General features: G+C 46.2%; 1 protein-coding gene across 8 annotated transcripts in view; it reads right to left on the reverse strand.

The window, feature by feature from the left end:
• The window catches only part of KIAA1549, a 134327-nt gene that overhangs the window by 84713 nt on the left and 32628 nt on the right, over nt 1-16986 (reverse strand). For all 8 annotated transcript variants that reach the window (XR_009494127.1, XR_009494124.1, XR_009494122.1 and 5 more), the window contains exon 2: nt 733-3426. Coding sequence is in view for 2 of the 8 variants with exons in the window: in NM_001080267.2 (NP_001073736.2) it covers nt 733-3426 (2694 nt within the window). In the remaining 6 variants the exon portion in view is untranslated. The remainder of the gene's footprint in view (nt 1-732; nt 3427-16986) is intronic.

The following is a 16986-nucleotide window of genomic DNA, read 5'->3' on the forward strand; positions in this document are numbered from 1 at the left end:
ATGCTAAAGAATCTGCCTGTAACGCAGGAAACCCGGATTCGATCCCTGGCTCAGGAAGATCCCCTGGAGAAGGGAATGGCTACCCACTCCAGCATTCTTGCCTAGAGAATTCTATGGGCAGAGGAGCCTGGTAGGCTAGTCTGTGGGGTCGCAAAGAGTCAGACACCACTGAGTAACTAACACTTTCATATAAAAACAAAGTTTCCCCTCTTTTCCAGGAAAAGTGAGAACAGTAAATGAATAAGAAATTGCAGTGGAGGCCCTTACACATTTGTCCAACTAACTGCTTGAACTAAACATGAAGGCATTTTACTTTAACTGTGTCATCTCTGTATCCAACGGGTTATGAACTCCAAAGACAAAGATCCCAGCAAACACTTCTAAGGCTCATCTAAATCTGTTTTCATTGCTGCTAATCTGTAATATTTTGCGGGCACTTACTAGATAAGCCAGGCACTAGGTTAAGTATTTTATATGCATTACCGCATTGAAATCTCTATAACAACCCAAAAAAGTTAAGTGCCACCATCCTCCCTGTTTAACAGTTGTGGAAACTGAGGCTTAGAGAAGCTAACTGTCTGGAGAACTCACGGGAGCTGGTAGAGCAGTGAGGAGTTGTCTGGATCCAGACCTTATACTCTGCCCCAAAGCTGCACATCATATACGCGTTTCGTATCAGCACCTTTGGAAGATCACCCCAACTGAGAGAAGGGACGTGAAGCAGGGGCTTACCAGTTGTGATCAAATAGGCATCAGGAACTGTAATATCACACACGTATGGCGACTTGGTGGTGACCAGCGCTGGAGTATGAACTGATGCTTCGGGAGTGGGGGTGCTCACAGGATGAAGGGACAGTGCGGGGAGAACTGTGCCGCCCTCGTGGAGATCCTGACTGGCAGTTCTGCTGTTCAGGGTGGTGTGGCCAGAATTCTCAGGGGCACCACTGGTATCAGATATGCTTGGTTCAGTGGAGGTGTTCCTTGGTAGATCCGCGGGTGTGAAGGACGGCCCATGCGAACCACCTGCAGGCTCTGCAGGCAGAGGCGAGGGGGTCACGTCAGAAACAGACGAGGATGCTGACGGCAGGTGCCCGGCAGTGACCAGCACTGTGCTGGCAGGGGTGACTTCCGAGAAAGAGGGTAAGACAGACATGTGATCGTTTACAGCACTGAGATCACCAGAAGGTGCCGGGGTTGAAAAGAGAGAAGGTTCAGTTAGAACAGGGGAAGTAGGAACAGCAGTCCAAAGTGACATGAAGTGAGAGTCAGCAGTCAAAACGGGCTCGGAGATGGAGGGCACCAGGGTGGTGACTGCAGATTCACGGGACGTGAGTGAAGACTCAACAGAGGAGGTAGTTTCAGTGAAAGCTGAGGTAAAATGAGCTTCAGTGTCTGTAAGCAACACTGTGGGCGCTTCAGAAAACTTCAGGGAATCAGAGGGGAAGCTGGAGTGTCGTGACATTGCAGAGTAACCAGGGAGAAGAGTGAACGTGCTTAAAAGAAAGTCTGAGCTTGGCCAGGGCTGAGAAAACTCCAGGTTTGTGGAACCGGGAACAGAGGGCTGCGGTGACTGAGAATTGATTGCGTCACTCAATGTAGGTGTCTCAACCAAGCTGGAAAACGCCTGAGAAACAAAGGTAGACAGATCCCTTGACCTCAGAGATGGAGAAGCAAATACTTCCGAAGATGGAGGGACGCTGCTGCTGTATTCCAGCGGTGGAGTAGAGAAAAAGCTGGATGCAGAACCCCAAATACTTGCAGTTTCAAGTTGGGAAAAATTGACAGGTTCTCGATCCGGGAAAAGTGAAGACTCTGCCGGCGGGTCCAAACTGTAAGATGTAAAAAGACCTGGTCCGCTGACGGCGAGCGACGGTGTGTTTCTGTTTGCTGTGATGGGGTAAGAAGAGTCGAGAAGGACCCCGGGGGTGACCGAGGATGGCACGGCTGTCACGCTGGACGGCATCACTTGAGCGACAGAGGCGGAGCCCAGAGCAGCATCAGGTGACACAGGCACCGAGGGGTGGCCGTGGGGAGGGTACACCTGCGCAGTTACAACACTGCTCATCTCCCCCTCGGCTGCAACACTGATGCTGGTGGCTGAGATTTCCCCGGATGGAGAAGAGAGAGGAACCATCGGCCTGGAGGGGAAAAGTGTATTAAATTCTTGAGAATCTTCCTCAAATTCAGAGAAGTCCGTGACGACACTGCTCAATGGAGAGATGCTGCTGGCTTCCAAGGGGGTGGGGGACAGGGTCTCAGCACCATCGCCCGATCCCGTGTCCTTCTCCGTGAGGCTCGTTGACAGCACAGGCCGGGACAACACCGCAGCACAGGACACACACCACGTGTACGGTCTGAACGAAGACACCGGGCTCCAGACATGAGAGTCACCCACACCACTTGGGACCACTGAGTGGCCAGACAATTCTGATGCCTCACTGGAGTCGCCAGGAAGAAAGGGGTTATGTGACACACCAGCTGATTGAGCAGAAAAGGATCCAGATGCCAGAGGAGTTGGAAACAAAGCCCAACGTGCACTGCTGCTGCTGAAAGCAAGGACCATCGGCGACAGAGCTGCAGGACGGTGCAGGACGGTGCCTGGAGAGACGGTTTTGTCTAGACTCTGACCCAAAGCAGTGGTGACATCAGGGTACCTGTCCGTATCTGTGGCCAGAGCATCCTCTGGAGACGGTGAGACCTGCCCTGACGGGGGAGATGGCTGCTGAGTAACATCATCACCTGGTGGCCAGGACTCGGAAGACTGCGAGCTAAGAAGGAGGGTTCCTGAGCCCTCTGCTCCTGAAGCCACGATCTCCGGCAAAGTCCTGCTTGACACGTGCCCACAAGCATCAGAAGGATAAAACACCAAATTCCTACTAGGCATTGGAATTATGCCCTCAGAAGTGGGAAAAGCTGACTGAAAAGCATTGAAATGCCCGGGGAGCTCAGCATGCGTGGTTGGTTGTTGCTCTGTGTTTAGCCAGGCTGACGTCACTTCTTCATCTTGTAAAGGTATGACGGGTAACGATGGAGTCAGCACGGACTCTAAGGTTTCTTTGGGCGGCTCTGGAGGACTGACTGTGACGTATCGTACCGGAGAAACCACACGGGAGGTGGTCCAGTAAGTCTCTGGCAAGAAGTTGTCCATTTCATCGTCATCTAGGACCTCGTTGCTCGTCACTGCCACATAATTTTCCGCAAAGATGCTGGGATCTGCTGTACTTTGGGTCCATTTTCCTTGGTTAAAAAAGGCTGTATCAAAAGTCATGGTGGATGGAGATGATGTGACGTGGAGAGAACTGCTTTGCAGGGACCCTGGAGCGGTTTCTGTTAAGGCCACGTATGCAGTGCTGGGCACAGCACTTTCCCTCGGCATGAGCTCCACGGAGGAGAAAGAAAGATTGTGCTGTTCCAGAGGGAGCTCATCTAAGAAAATAACAGCCGAGTTCAGTTGAAAGGCAATGAAAAGTCACACTGATAACATTTTGTTTCAGATATGAAAATATTCTCCATCAACAGATACCCACTCATTGAATATCCACGGTTCAAAAACAACCAAATGAAAGCCAGAACTTGCCAGTTAACTGTCAGCATACTACTAGCAAACATTCATAAATTTGAGCACCACTTTTTACTTAAGCATGTTGTGTTGTCTGTCTATATACACACATTGACATGTTCCTCCTGCCTTATCACACCACCACAGAATACTATAAATAGAGGAGGACGTACAGAGCCATCTCATCTCTTCTCACTTATCACTGAGAAAGAGAAGTTCGGAGAAGGTAAGTCAATCAGTTACATGACCACCCAGCTGCAGGTGGAGCTGGAATCTTAGTAGAAGCCTGCCTTGATGCCCAAGCCCGTTTTCCTATTCTTTCAGAAGAGTTGGCTCTAATGAGAAATGAACATGACTACTTTGACAGCACCACCAGCTATGCAGGGAAGAGAGTTCAGCAGTTTCCTAGTTATAGGACCTTCCACATCCAGGCTGCAGACTACCTCCAGGCTCACTTCTCATCCTTCCCAGCTCTACTCTCACACCATCCCAACTACACTCTGGCTCAATGAGCTACCTGCAGTTCCCTAAGCCCAGATCCTCTGTGGCTCAGTGATCTGCACATCCCTCTCCTTCGCTGCCTGGGATGCGCTCCCTCTGCTCTCCACCTGGATTATTTCTACCAGCCCTGCAGATGCAGCCCAGGCATCACCTCCCTCCTCGATGCTCCAAAGGCGGGTGAGTGTCTCTCCCTACCTGTCACATCCCTGATCGTGTCCCGCTGAAATGAAATGTCTGCTCATTACACTCTGAGCATTTGGAGGACAGAAACTATTGATCTCTCTCCCTAGTGCCTAGCACAGTGAGTGACTTATACTAACAGCTCAATAAGTCGAAAGTGAAAGTCGCTCAGTCGTGTCCGACTCTTTGCAACCCCATGGACTATACAGTCCATGGAATTCTCCAGGCCAGAATACTGGACTAGGTAGCCATTCCCTTCTCCAGGGGTCTTCCCAACCCAGGGATCAAACCCAGGTCTGCAATAGGCAGATTCTTTACCAGCTGAGCCACAAGAGAAGCCCAAGAATACTGGAGTGGGTAGCCTATCTCTTTTCCAGTGGATCTTTCCGACCCAGGAATCAAACCAGGATCTTCTGCATTGCAGGCAGATTCTTTACCAACTGAGCCATCAGGGAAGCCCTTTAAACTCAATATACAATATAAAATACACAGCAAACAGCAACTTAGACATAGCTGAAGATTTAGTGAACTGGGGAACAGACCTGGAAATTATTCAGAATGGAGCACAGAGAAACAAAACAAGGAGAAATACAAAAGAAGGCAGCGAAGAACATACAGAAGGCAAAATGAGATAGTACAACACACATTGGATTAAAGTTTTAAAAGAAGGAATGGAGGGAACTGGGTGGAGGCAATATTAAAAGAGATAGTGCTAGAAAAAAGAGACATGAATCCTTCAATTCAGGAAGACAAAGAATCACAAAGCAGGTGAATTTAAAAAAAAAAAAAGAAAAACCCATACCGACACACGTGATGATACCATAGGACACCAAAGACCAAAAAAATAAATTAATAATAATAATTGTGCAGGTAGTCAGAGAAAAGGAATGGCAATTAACCATCGGGTAACTACTTCACAGAACTAGGAGCCAACTAACAGTGAGACAATAACATCTTCAATATGCTGAGAGAAAATATCTGACATCTAGACTTGAATAACCAGCAGTACTCTCTATTTTTAAAAATAAGGACAGTTTCAGATTTTTTTAAAAAGTGGTTATACTAACAGAAGACCAATAGAAGAGTCTCTCTAAACAAGGATATACATCAAAAGAAAAGGTGATTATCCTGGAGGGAAGATCTGAGGATAAACAGAGAATAAAGGAATGATAAAATGTGGTTAAATCTAAACAAGCACTGATGTTATAAATGAACAATAAAAATACTACCTAATCTGTAAGGTTACAAGAGACCTAATACAGAATTAAGATAGCTTGTTACATGGCATAGAAGTCGAAAGAGCAGCATTTAGACAAAACTGAATAGATCTTCTGTGTACACACTAAAATTTGTAAATTATATTCAATCATAAATTTATATAGATGAACTATTTCTAGCTGGTTCCATTAGCATCTGAAAGTTAAAAATTTATTACCAGACAGAAGCTGCTTACTTTAAAGCTGCTCACTTTCTGTGGAATATGACTTTTAAAAATGAGTAGATAATTAAAGAAGAAAACTGTTTCTCAGAGACTTTAGGTTGTTTCATAGCAATATTTATTAGGCATCTGTTGCCTTCCATACAGCTAGGCTCTGGCATTTCTGGTCTATATGCTTTTACTATTTACCTGCCACATTCCAAGCATGGATAAAAGTAAAGGTGGTACTTACTACAAATACAGTAAAGTAGCAGCTGCTCTCAGAAGTGATACATTTGAGAGGTAATAAAATAACAATATGTGCAACTATGCAGCACATAGATTTAAAAGTTTTCCTAAGAATAAATTATTTTATGTGTTTGAAAACTCTGCCATGATTTATTTTGAAATAGAAGACCTGAAGAAAAAGCAAGATCCCTTCTTAATCGAATCAGAAATATACTCATAAGTGCACTGGAAAACTGCAAGAGAAAAAACAGCAAAGAGAGAAGCATTTAGTGGCTAATTTATGAGCCCAAGTATCTGATGCAACTTAGAATTCAATCAATTCTGCCTACAAAGGACAGGGAACAGGGAAGGCAAAGTGATCAAAAGAATGAAAAATTCTCCTGGCTAGTAAAACAGAGGAACAAAAACTTCCTATTAAGAACTGTGAGGTGAGCCAAGCCGTGGTGCTTTCTCCCCCCTCCTTTTGGCCAAGTCCCAGGAGAAAGAAATCAGCTCTAAAGAGACAGCCGCTGAAATGCCATGGGAATCACTTCTGTAGTTAATTCAGGAAGAGGTTAGAAAACCCAGGTGAGTCTCTCCCAGTAGAAAAGGCTTCCAAGACTCTAATTTCAAGCCCTGGAGATCAATTTTCAAGCTCTCAAGTTCACACTAGAGTGTAAGGTTTTCTCTTGAACAACACGGAGAAAGGAATGGGGATGATTACACGCGTGATGGGGGATCTTGTTAAGATATAGGCACTGTCAGGCAGGGCCGGGGCAGGAGAGGGCCCGCTGAGCTTCTGCATGGCGCCCAGGTGGGGCCAGACCCACCCACACCCTGAGTAACAAGTACTGAGCCACTTTCTCCTGTGTAGACGGTACAACGTACCTTGCACCCACTTCTCCTTTGTAGGTCCCTGCCAAGCTGCATGGAACAGAGCAGAAACTGCCCAAGTGCCACGCAGATTCATAGTGATGAAAATTCACAATGCAAACCCATAGAAAGCACATCAAAGGAGAACCCCAAAGGGAACTAGCCTTTGGGTGACAATGCTGTGTCAGTGTAGGCTCATTAACTGGAACAAATGTACCGTCTGGTGGGGGATGTTAACAATGGGGAAGGCTATGCGTGGGTGGGGGCAGGGAGTATATGGGAAATCTCTCTACCTTCCTCTCAATTTTGCTAACTGAATGAACCTAAAACTGTTCTTTAAAAAAATAAAATAAAATAAAATCTTGGGAATTCCCTGGTGACCCAACAGTTAGTCAGGACTTCATGCTTTCACTGCTGAGGGCCTGGGTTCAATCCCTGGTCAAGCAACTAAGATACCACAAGCTGCACAGTATGGCCAAAAAAACAAAACAAACAAATAAATAATATTTTAAAAAATAAAACTTTTTTAAAACTCATGTGTGAGCTGCCTGTCTATAGGAAGTTGCTGGTCTCATTCACACATGCATAATCTGGTATTTATCCTTTTTGAAAGTTGTATTTTTCCATCTGGAAACCTTCCCTAAATACACTAGTCAAACATGGCATCATGGACTTTTCAAGCTGAATGGATCCTTTAAGACCTTGGCAACCCCCTCACATGGCAAATGAGGCTCAGGGTTTAAGCTGACTTGCTCAAAATAGCATCAGGGCAGAGCCAGCCTAGAAAGGCAGGTTCCTAAGCCCTCACTGGTTGAATGCTCTTCACACCACACCAGGCTGAGGCAAATCAGCCTATTTCATTAAGGCTGCTAGTGAATACATTACATTGAAAAACACGCTAAGTTGTGTTATAAATGAATTGAAAGTACATGCTAAATTCTGTGCCCCTGAAACCTATGCCAAGGCACACTGAGCTGTGAGGTCCCACCGTCCACGCGGGGCAGCTCACAGCTGCAGGCACGGGCGCTCAGAAAACAAAACATCCTCTGAGGGCTGGCCTGGAAAACCCAAGGGACAGCAACATCAAAAACCTCTAAAGAGCTTTCATCCAAATAGAACCATTACTTTAGCTTCTCTGCTGAACTGTGGAGTTTGCAAAGCAGGGTGAGTCATCTCCACTTCATGGCTATTAAGTCTGCCACAAAACAAGAGCCTGCTAGAATCTCTAGGTGTTTAAATACAAAAGCAGTCAGATAATTAAACCAATACCCAATGTGGCAAATCTTCAGCACCTTTTACCTACTTCTTAGGCTTTCCTAAGAGGGATTTTAGTGCTGTTCTTAAAACCATCCTCCTCCTTTTCCTACCTTTCGTTTTTCTCTCCCTGGTTTAGAAGAGTATGCCTCTTCTCTTTCTTTCTCCAACCCCAACTGTCTATTAATACCTTCTACCAGCTACCTATCTTCTACTCTCTCCTCCAAGTGGTACTGTTGTTATTACCAAATATCTAGTAGATAAGAAATACTACTTATAAAGACGAATTTATCAGGTCACATATATATAGTAACATAAAGAACATCTGAGTTTTATGTGGTCTTTTGATGAACAGAAATGATCAGTTTTAATGTGGTTAAATTTATCAATCTTTTCTGTAATTGTTTGAGATTTGTGTGTCTGTGTCTTAAGATGGAAAGCTTAAATCCCTCCCTAGAGTAAAAGCCATCGTGATATCCTTTAAAAGCATAAAGCAAGAATGACACGATCAGAATAATGATCTAAAAGTCCCTCCTACTACAGCGTGAAGAACAGGTTAACCAGGGCCAAGAGCAGATGCTGAGTAAAGGGGCTCATGAGAACCCTGTTAATTTCGCAGCTTTGCTTGATGTCTAAGATGCTTTCCAAATAAAAACTAAAATAAGTCGGGTTCTCACTCAGTAGGTTGGGCCTGGGGCTCAGGACTCGGTGTGGGCACCTGTGTTTGCTGCTGTTCCTGTTGTGGTGGAATCTGTGTTTTGAAAACCACACCACAGGTAATACTAATGCCAAGCACAAAGACCCTTCTTTGTGAGGACCAGACTAGGAACAATGCTGACGGAACAACCCACAAGAGAGGAAGAAGTACAAGGTGCAAAGCCCAGAGGGCTGGGAAGGGAGAAGGAAATGGGGTCCAGAGGGGAAGCAGCCTTTGACCCTCACCTGGAAGAGAGGGTGAGTGCAGATAGGGCATGATGCACAGACTTGCTAGAGAGTACTGAAGGGGATTCTGCCCTAGGGTGGGGACGGCAGCAACCAGGTCAGTGGAGGATGCTGAAACAGACATGAGAGGATATAGCCAGGCTCTGTCGGGGGAGCTACAGCCTGAAACCAGAGGGCAGGCTTCACAGGTCCCATGCAGTTTGGGAAACTGTGGTTCCCGATTCAGCGTTTCAGGTTGGATCTGGGGGCTCAGCCAAAGAACAATCACCAAAGAGCTCTCTGCACAGAAAAGACTCAAGCTCGAGGTGAATAAATAGTAACTGCTGGCCAGTCCTCAGTATTTTAAAGACCTCAGGTGGCACAAGTGGTAAAGAATCCAACTACCAATGCAGGAGATATAAGAGATGCAGGTCCAATACCTGGGTCAGGAAGATCCCCTGGAGAAGCAAACGGCAGTCCACTCCAGTATTCTTACTCAGAGAATCCCACGGACAGAGAGCCTGGTGGGCTACAGTCCATGGGGTTGCAAAGAGTCAGCCATGACTGAAGCAACTGAGCATGCTGGCCAATCCAGGTATTTTAAGACCTCAGCACTACATAAAAACTCTTTTTAGAAATCTTCCTTTGATATCCTTTGTTTCTCAACTATTATTAAGTCACAAACACCAGTAAACTTCCTGAATCGCCATAGTGCCCATCTGTCATGAATTGAACTGTGTTGCCCAGGTCTCTGTGTTGAAGCCCTAACCCTCCTGTGACGGTGTTTGGAGATGGGGCCTTTAGGGAGGTGATGGAGGTTAAAGGCAGTCATGAGGGTAGGGTCCTTCCTGATCTGACAGAACAGGACCCTTTATAAGAAGAGGGAAACCAGAGCTCACCAGCCCCGGGTGCCCGGGCACGGAGGAAAGGCCACGTGAGGACACAGTGAGAAGGCAGCATCTGTAAGCACAGGCGTGGCGCCTCGACAGACACCAGCCCTGTCGGCACCTCAATCGTGGACCCCAGCCTCAGAGCTAGAAGGAAGCCAATTCCTGTTGATGTCACACAGTCTGACGTTTTGCCAGGGCGGCTCAAGTGACCAAGACAACACCATTCATTCCTGGCTCAAGCAAAAGGCTCTGTGATAGAGTAGAGACGACAGGAAACCTGTGGGCCTGAGGCCCGGCCCCGGCCCACCACGAGCCCAGGGGCTGCCGGCCCTGAGTAACTCACACATCCCTGGGTCTTGGCTCCCTCCTCTCCTCATGAGATACAACGTTCCTGAAAATGGGTGTGAAAGCGTGGGCTTCCCCTGTCCAGGCCTGACATGTAACCCTATACTTGCCTGCTTGCTTGTGAGGGTTACTCAGTCAGGGTTCTCTGTTGTTCACAGTGGGAACAGCCCTGGCCACACAAGCACGAAGGGATTCAGTGGGAAGACACCAGAGGGTCTACGGAACGAACAAGGTGGCTCAGGCTCAGAACACAGTCAAGAGACCAGTGATGCCGACAGTGAGGGAGCCGGCTGGGGTCTCTGCAAGGAGAGTCAGCTGACACCGCCCGGCCGGAACCACGACCGGCACAGCCGTCAGGGGACCCTCTGGGCCTTTGCTTCGTGACCTCACTCCTGCAAAGCTCAGAGTCCAGCCAGGAGTGCCCCACTAGCCTCACCCAGGTCACATGCCACACTGCCAGTCAACCCTGCAGCCTTTGGACCTTGGACATAATATGGATTCCCCAGAAAGGGAAAGAGTGGTCCCCAAACTGGCACATGGCTACTACATCAGAGGTGGGGGCTTCAGTTTTAACTGGAAAAATAAAAGCTAATAAAAAGCACAGCACTGGCATAATACAATCCTGGTCAGAGAGGGAGACGACAGCTCCAGAACCTTCCACAGATAACAGAACTGGGTTCCGTTCTGTATCAAACTTGCTCAGCTCCCTAGAAGAAATCTGCTGTAATTAGTCACATCTTCCCCTTCTTCCTCAAGAGATGGAGATACAGATAACAATTAGTGACATCACTGAAACAGGAAAAGAACTAACGAGCAACTTCAGAAAACAACAACTGCAACCATACAGTCCTGAAATAATGGGCCCATGAAGCTTTTCCACACGCATACTATTATCATTGAAACACCAGGATAGCTTCCCATTGGGATCTGGGCCTCTCTCTATCTGTGCACGATTTTTTTATTTGAGGAGGTAAGGATATTAAAATGTTGATTTAATTCAAAGCATGTTTGAATATTTGTTGGGAGATGTTCTGTCGCACTTTATCTTTTTCCTAAATAAAATGCAATCCTCTTTTACCAACCTGGAAAGCAAGGCTGTCAGCACTTTAAGTAACCAAAACAAACTCAACTAAATACTCAATTCACTAAGAACAAAGGCGAAAAAACTCTCAGTCGGCCATCTGTTTCTAAAATAATTTAATTCAAAACACAGTCCCAGAACAACAGGGAAAAGGACACCATCAGCTTCAAGATAATCTTCCATCTCCAATTTCACTCAGAGCTGGAATGGCACACGACGTCCTGTGACTAAGCATGAGAAGGCACTTCACCCCCAAACATGGGAGCCCGAGGCCATCAGTCTCCGCGCAAACACACATGTCTGAAACAAAGTGACCAGGAGACACATCTGCCTCCTGGGTGGCTCCCCTCCCAACAGTCAAGAGCTTATGCTCAGTACCTTAATTCACCTCTAAGCTGAGTTTTGACTTTATATCAAGGGAGCCAGAGGCCTAAGAGAGAGAGTGGGGGGCCACGCTGGCTGGAAGTGGCAGCACGGACAAAGGCTCCACGTCTGGACAATGTGGGGTGTGTTTGCGTAACAAACAGTAGTGGCTCCGCTTGGTTGGAGAGAACACTAGGAAAGTTGGCTGAAGAGCGTGAGAATGTCAGTGAACAATGGGGGAGCCACTGGATATTTGTAGCAAAGTGGGCTTCTTATCAAAATTACCCTGCAGAAGAAAAGAAAAAAAAAGCCTGGCAGAGCAGAGAGAAGCACAAAACTTCAATCGCACCCACAGGTACACAGCCGACGGGGCCAGGAGAGAGGACTGTGTGACAGATGAGAATGCAAGAGAAGTTACAGGACAGACTGCACAGAAGGCCAGTAATAAAGTTAGTTACTGATGACATGGATGGGGCAGGAAAGAAGAGTCAGTCCAAAGCAATTCTGAGTCACAGATTCAACTGCCCGCTACAGACTATTCCACCTGGTTATCTAATGCATGTGTGCTCAGGCGTGTCTGATTCTTTGCAACCCCACAGATGGTAGATCACCAGACTCCTCTGTCCATGGGATTTCGCACGCAAGAATAATAGAGAGGATTGTCATTTCCTTCTCCAGGAGATCTTTCTGACCCAGGGATCGAACCCGTGTCTCCTGCATTGGCGGACGGTTTCTTTACCACTGAGCCACCTGGGAAGCCCTGGGTATCTAAAAGGTACCTAACAGGCCCCTAAGAAAACCTGATCCTCCCTCTTTGGATATTAATAAGTCCTTCTCACAGTCAGGATCTTGTAATTCACTCTCAAATCCTTCAAGCCCTGCCACACTGAAGTCTGGGCCCTTAATCACTGCTTGATCATCATCAGCCTCTGTGAGGAGACGGGCTTTCCAAGGGCCTGGACAGCACAGGAGGCAGGGATGTTCTGACATCCTGGACACAAAAGCTGCTTCCTTGCTCACCCTGAGTTTGGTTCAAGAACCAGGAGAACCCAGAGGATCCTTTAACATCCCTCTGATGGCAAAGAAGCGGCTGCGGTGACAAGTGCTTCCTGAGTGGTGTCACACACCACCAGTACAAGGAGTGGTGGCCCAGTAAGGGTGAACACCCCCAACGTGACAATTTCCTGTTCATCACAGCCTCCCGAGAGCTGTGTGACTACCTGCTTCCCATGTGCCCCAGCCCCTAGGGCTCTAGGCCCAAGAGGAGCCATGCTAAAAAATGCTGTAATCGTCAGGAAATTCAGCCTGATCAGAAGTGTGCTCCTGCCCAGGGAAATCCATCAGGGCTGTGGTCTCTCCCCACCAGCCACAACCCACCCTAAATTCCTGAAGCCTCTCCTAGCACCTTCAACCCATCTGGAAGGTGTTCTAACACACAGATCCAATCCTTCCATTTCTGTGCATCTGAGGTTTCTCTAAAGCAAGCAGAGAAATAATCCGTCCACGACATTCCAGTCTTAAGATCCTCCAAGGGTTCCTAACAGCCTTCGGAAATCCACAGTCCTCAGCTGTGACACAAGAGCCCTCATCTTCCGGTCACATCCTGTCCTGCTGGTGTCACCTCCCTGACAGCCAGCCCACACACTCCCACCATGCAAAGTTTTCTCTGACCGCCCTGCTTCTGGAAAGGCTGGTTCCTCGCCTACAAATACCCATCCCTCCTCCTTTCCCTAACTCCAATCATGCTCCCAGACTTCTTGTTCCCATCACTTCCAGAACCTCTGTGTGCTTTTCTCATACAACTTAAAACTGTAACTTTTGGCTTACTCATCTCCCTCCCCGAGCCAATGACCAAGATGCTTGGAGGAAAAAACTGTATCGTTCACGTCTGTCTCCCAGGTTTAGCCCAGAGCCAGACGTGTCCATTCATTCATTCATCATTCACTTGTAAATCCAACAAATGTCTACTGACAATGGAAGCAAAGTGCAGGGTGTGAAGTGTCAACCAAGACAGAAAGGTGTCCTGCTTGGGGGCCTCACAGTGGAGAAGAGGAGACAATCATTATAAATTGAGAAGACGGCTAAGGACATGGCTAAGGCAGGGCTGGCGAGAATGGCGCCCAAGGCAGAGCACCAAGAGCTGGTGTGAATGGTGCTCAGCCAGCATGGGGAGCCTCAGGCGAGGCTGGTGAGGAAGGCAGGGAACCAAGAGCTGGTGTGAATGGTGCTCAGCCAGCATGGGGAGCCTCGGGCGAGGCTGGCGAGGAAGGCAGGGAACCAAGTCCAGGTGGAGGGAAATGTGATTCTAGCGCCCAACTGAGTCATTTGGGCCAAGGATACCAATTTGGCAATCATCTACAGAGAGATGGCAACAAACTGAAGTCAAATGACTCCATCAAGGCAGAGAGAGAGAGAGAGAAAAGTTCAACCCCACACTCTACGGCGCTATGTTCATTTAAGGCGTGGTGGGAGAACCCCAGATTCTACACCAGTAGAAGAGACCACCTTTAGCGATCATGACCAGAGTGCTATTTACATACACTTCTACAAGCCAACTCAGTCAAGCACACAAATTATTCTCCTCCTGACTTAATTTATTTCCATTCACTGACAATCTTCCCCAAACCCCCTCTTCTGCCTGTTTATTGGTATGAACAGCCTACTGATTAGCAATTATCCATAGCGTTAACTCTCTAAGTATCTGTAATTATGACTTCTCTTGGTTTATTTGAGGGCTCCTGGGGACTTCAGGATGAGGAATAACATGAAGTTAATGTAAATACTAATTTGCCAAGAAACCAACCAGACCAAATATGCAGATAAGCCAAAAGGCAATTTTCCAAAAGCTGAGGTTCTACCAGCCTGGAGAGTTCTGTATTTGTTCTCACTATTTAAAGTGAAGTGTTTAAATGCCACCAGTAAACCAATTTCAGCATTTTTAACTTTTTATTATGAAATTTTCAGACATATAGAAGCTAAAAGACTGGAACACATTATCCAGTGTGAACATCAGCTTTCTCTATGCTCACTTCATCTACCCCTCCTCACAGCTTTTTTTTAAATGAAAGTAAAGCAAATTGCAGACACCATTTATTTCACTAGTATCTACTTCAGTGTCTCTGATAAGGACTTTTAAAAATCATAACCACAATCATTATCGCAGCCAACAAAATTAAAAGTAATTCTTAATATCATCTAATTATCTATCCCACACTTAGATTTCCTTGACGGCCTCAAAATATTTTTGTATAATTGCTTTTTGCAAATCAGGATTGAACGCAGGTGCACAACTGCTTAGGGTAATGTGTCTCCCAAGCCTCCTTTACTTGGTTAACAGGTCTCCCCTGCCTTTTTTCTTTTTTAAATCTCTCGTTATTCACTTGCTACAGAAAAAGGTCGTTTGTCCCTGTAGACAGCCCTTCTATATTTAGTTGACTATATTCTCATGGTGTCATTTAACATGTTCTTCCAACCCTCGAATTTTCTATAAACTGGGTGTTACATTAAGAGGCTTTATGAGATTCAGGAGCAATGTTTTTAGCAAGAGTACTTTCCAGGTGCCCCACTGCATCACATCAGGAGGTACCTGATCCCTGGCTGTCCCGCTGGGCAAGATACCAACATTCGTCTGGGGCTTTAGGTGGTGACAGCCTGCTCTATCCGTCATAAAGCCCTCCATCAATGTCTCACCAAACAATGAAGCAGTCAAGAAGGCCACTGCTCACATCTGCTATTTCCTTAAGAAGGCTGAGTTTCTTAATCCTACTTACTCAAAGATATTCCTAACGCTCACAGATACAATTACAGAAAGAATAATTCTTATTTGGTATCTGAAACAATAACATTTGTGTGTGTTTGAGAACATTTCTTAAGTCACCTAATTAAGAATTCAATACAAAGATGCTGACCCCTAGACTTTTCTTTAGAAAGATTACTTATAAATGACTAACTGTGCATGTAATACAGTAAAGTTCTATGTCTGTCTCTCTTTCTCTGGAGTTCAAAGTTCCAAAAAGACAGTGAATAAAGAATCAAGAAAACCTTAGAAAGTATGCCAATTATGAAAGAGCAAAGGAGGAGGAAATAGAAATGGCAGAATATTTCCCAAAGCAGTACATTTATTTTAGTCCCTTTCCAAAGGAGAGATTAATGAAGTACCAAAATAACCCTAAGACATAATGGTTAAACAGTTTCAATTTCTACTTCTTCCCAAAGCTCTTAATTAGAGTTTCTAGAAAACAGCCAAAAAGAACCTGAAATCTTTTTCTTCCCTATCCCATAGTCAGATGTTAATAAACAGTATAATACCTGTGTGGACAGAAGCAGGAGACCTTGCCTCCAAAACTGGTAATGAGAGTTAATACCACCTGAAGAACCATGTAAGGACCCTGAGAAAGCCTCCATCAATAGCCAAGCCTCCCAAGACGCCTGCATTTTCCCTCTTGGGCTAGAGATCTTGCAGCTCACTGAACTTCACCAGCCTGGGGCAAGCAGGAGGGGAGGGGAAGGGGCACCTGTCGCCAGGTGTGACCTCCAGGTATGATGACGAGAGAGGCTAAATGCCACAAAAAGAAGAAATAACGCAACAATAAAAATGTTGCAATGACTGCCACAGAGTTGTATACTTAACAATCAGTGGAACGGAAACTTTTATATTATGTATATTTTACCATAGCAAAACAAAACAAAATGTTGCAATGGCGAACTAAGAGGGCTACAGGCTCTTCTCAACAGTAACCACCACTCAGGCCAGCCGCTGGATCCATTATTCTTCTCACCTTACTGGTGAAGGAGATGAGGACCCAAAAGATGAAGTACCTTGGTCAAGGCCCACGGTCAGTAAGTGGTTCGGGTTTGAACACGCATCCATCAGCTTCCAAAGCCCCTGCTCTCTCACACCACCACACAACCTCTCTGGGGAGGGTGTGTCGAACTGCACTCAAAAGTTTTCAAGGCACATTTCTAGATTATCATTCTTGAATAGCTATACGCAAAAAATCTTCATAATTACACAGCAAACAAGAATTCTGTTTTATATATATATATATTTAAGATTTAAAATTTTTTATTTATTTTTGACTGCACTGGGTCTCAGTTGCTGCACAGGCTTTTCTCTAGTTGTGGCGAATGGGGGCTCTTCTCCAGTTGCGGCTTCTCGTTGCAGCGGCTTCTCTTAGTTGTGAAGCATGGGCTCTAGGGCTCGTAGGCTCAGGAGCTGCAGCATGTGGGCTCAGTAGTTGGGCTCCCAGGCTCTAGAACACAGGCCCAATAGGTGTGGTACACGGGTTTGGTTGCTCCACGCACATGGGACCTCCCCAGATGAGGGATTAAACCCATGAATTGGCAGGTGGATTCTTTACCACTTAGCCACCAG

The sequence above is a fragment of the Bos taurus genome, chromosome 4 (assembly GCF_002263795.3).
Source record: "Bos taurus isolate L1 Dominette 01449 registration number 42190680 breed Hereford chromosome 4, ARS-UCD2.0, whole genome shotgun sequence".
Lineage (NCBI taxonomy): Eukaryota > Metazoa > Chordata > Mammalia > Artiodactyla > Bovidae > Bos > Bos taurus.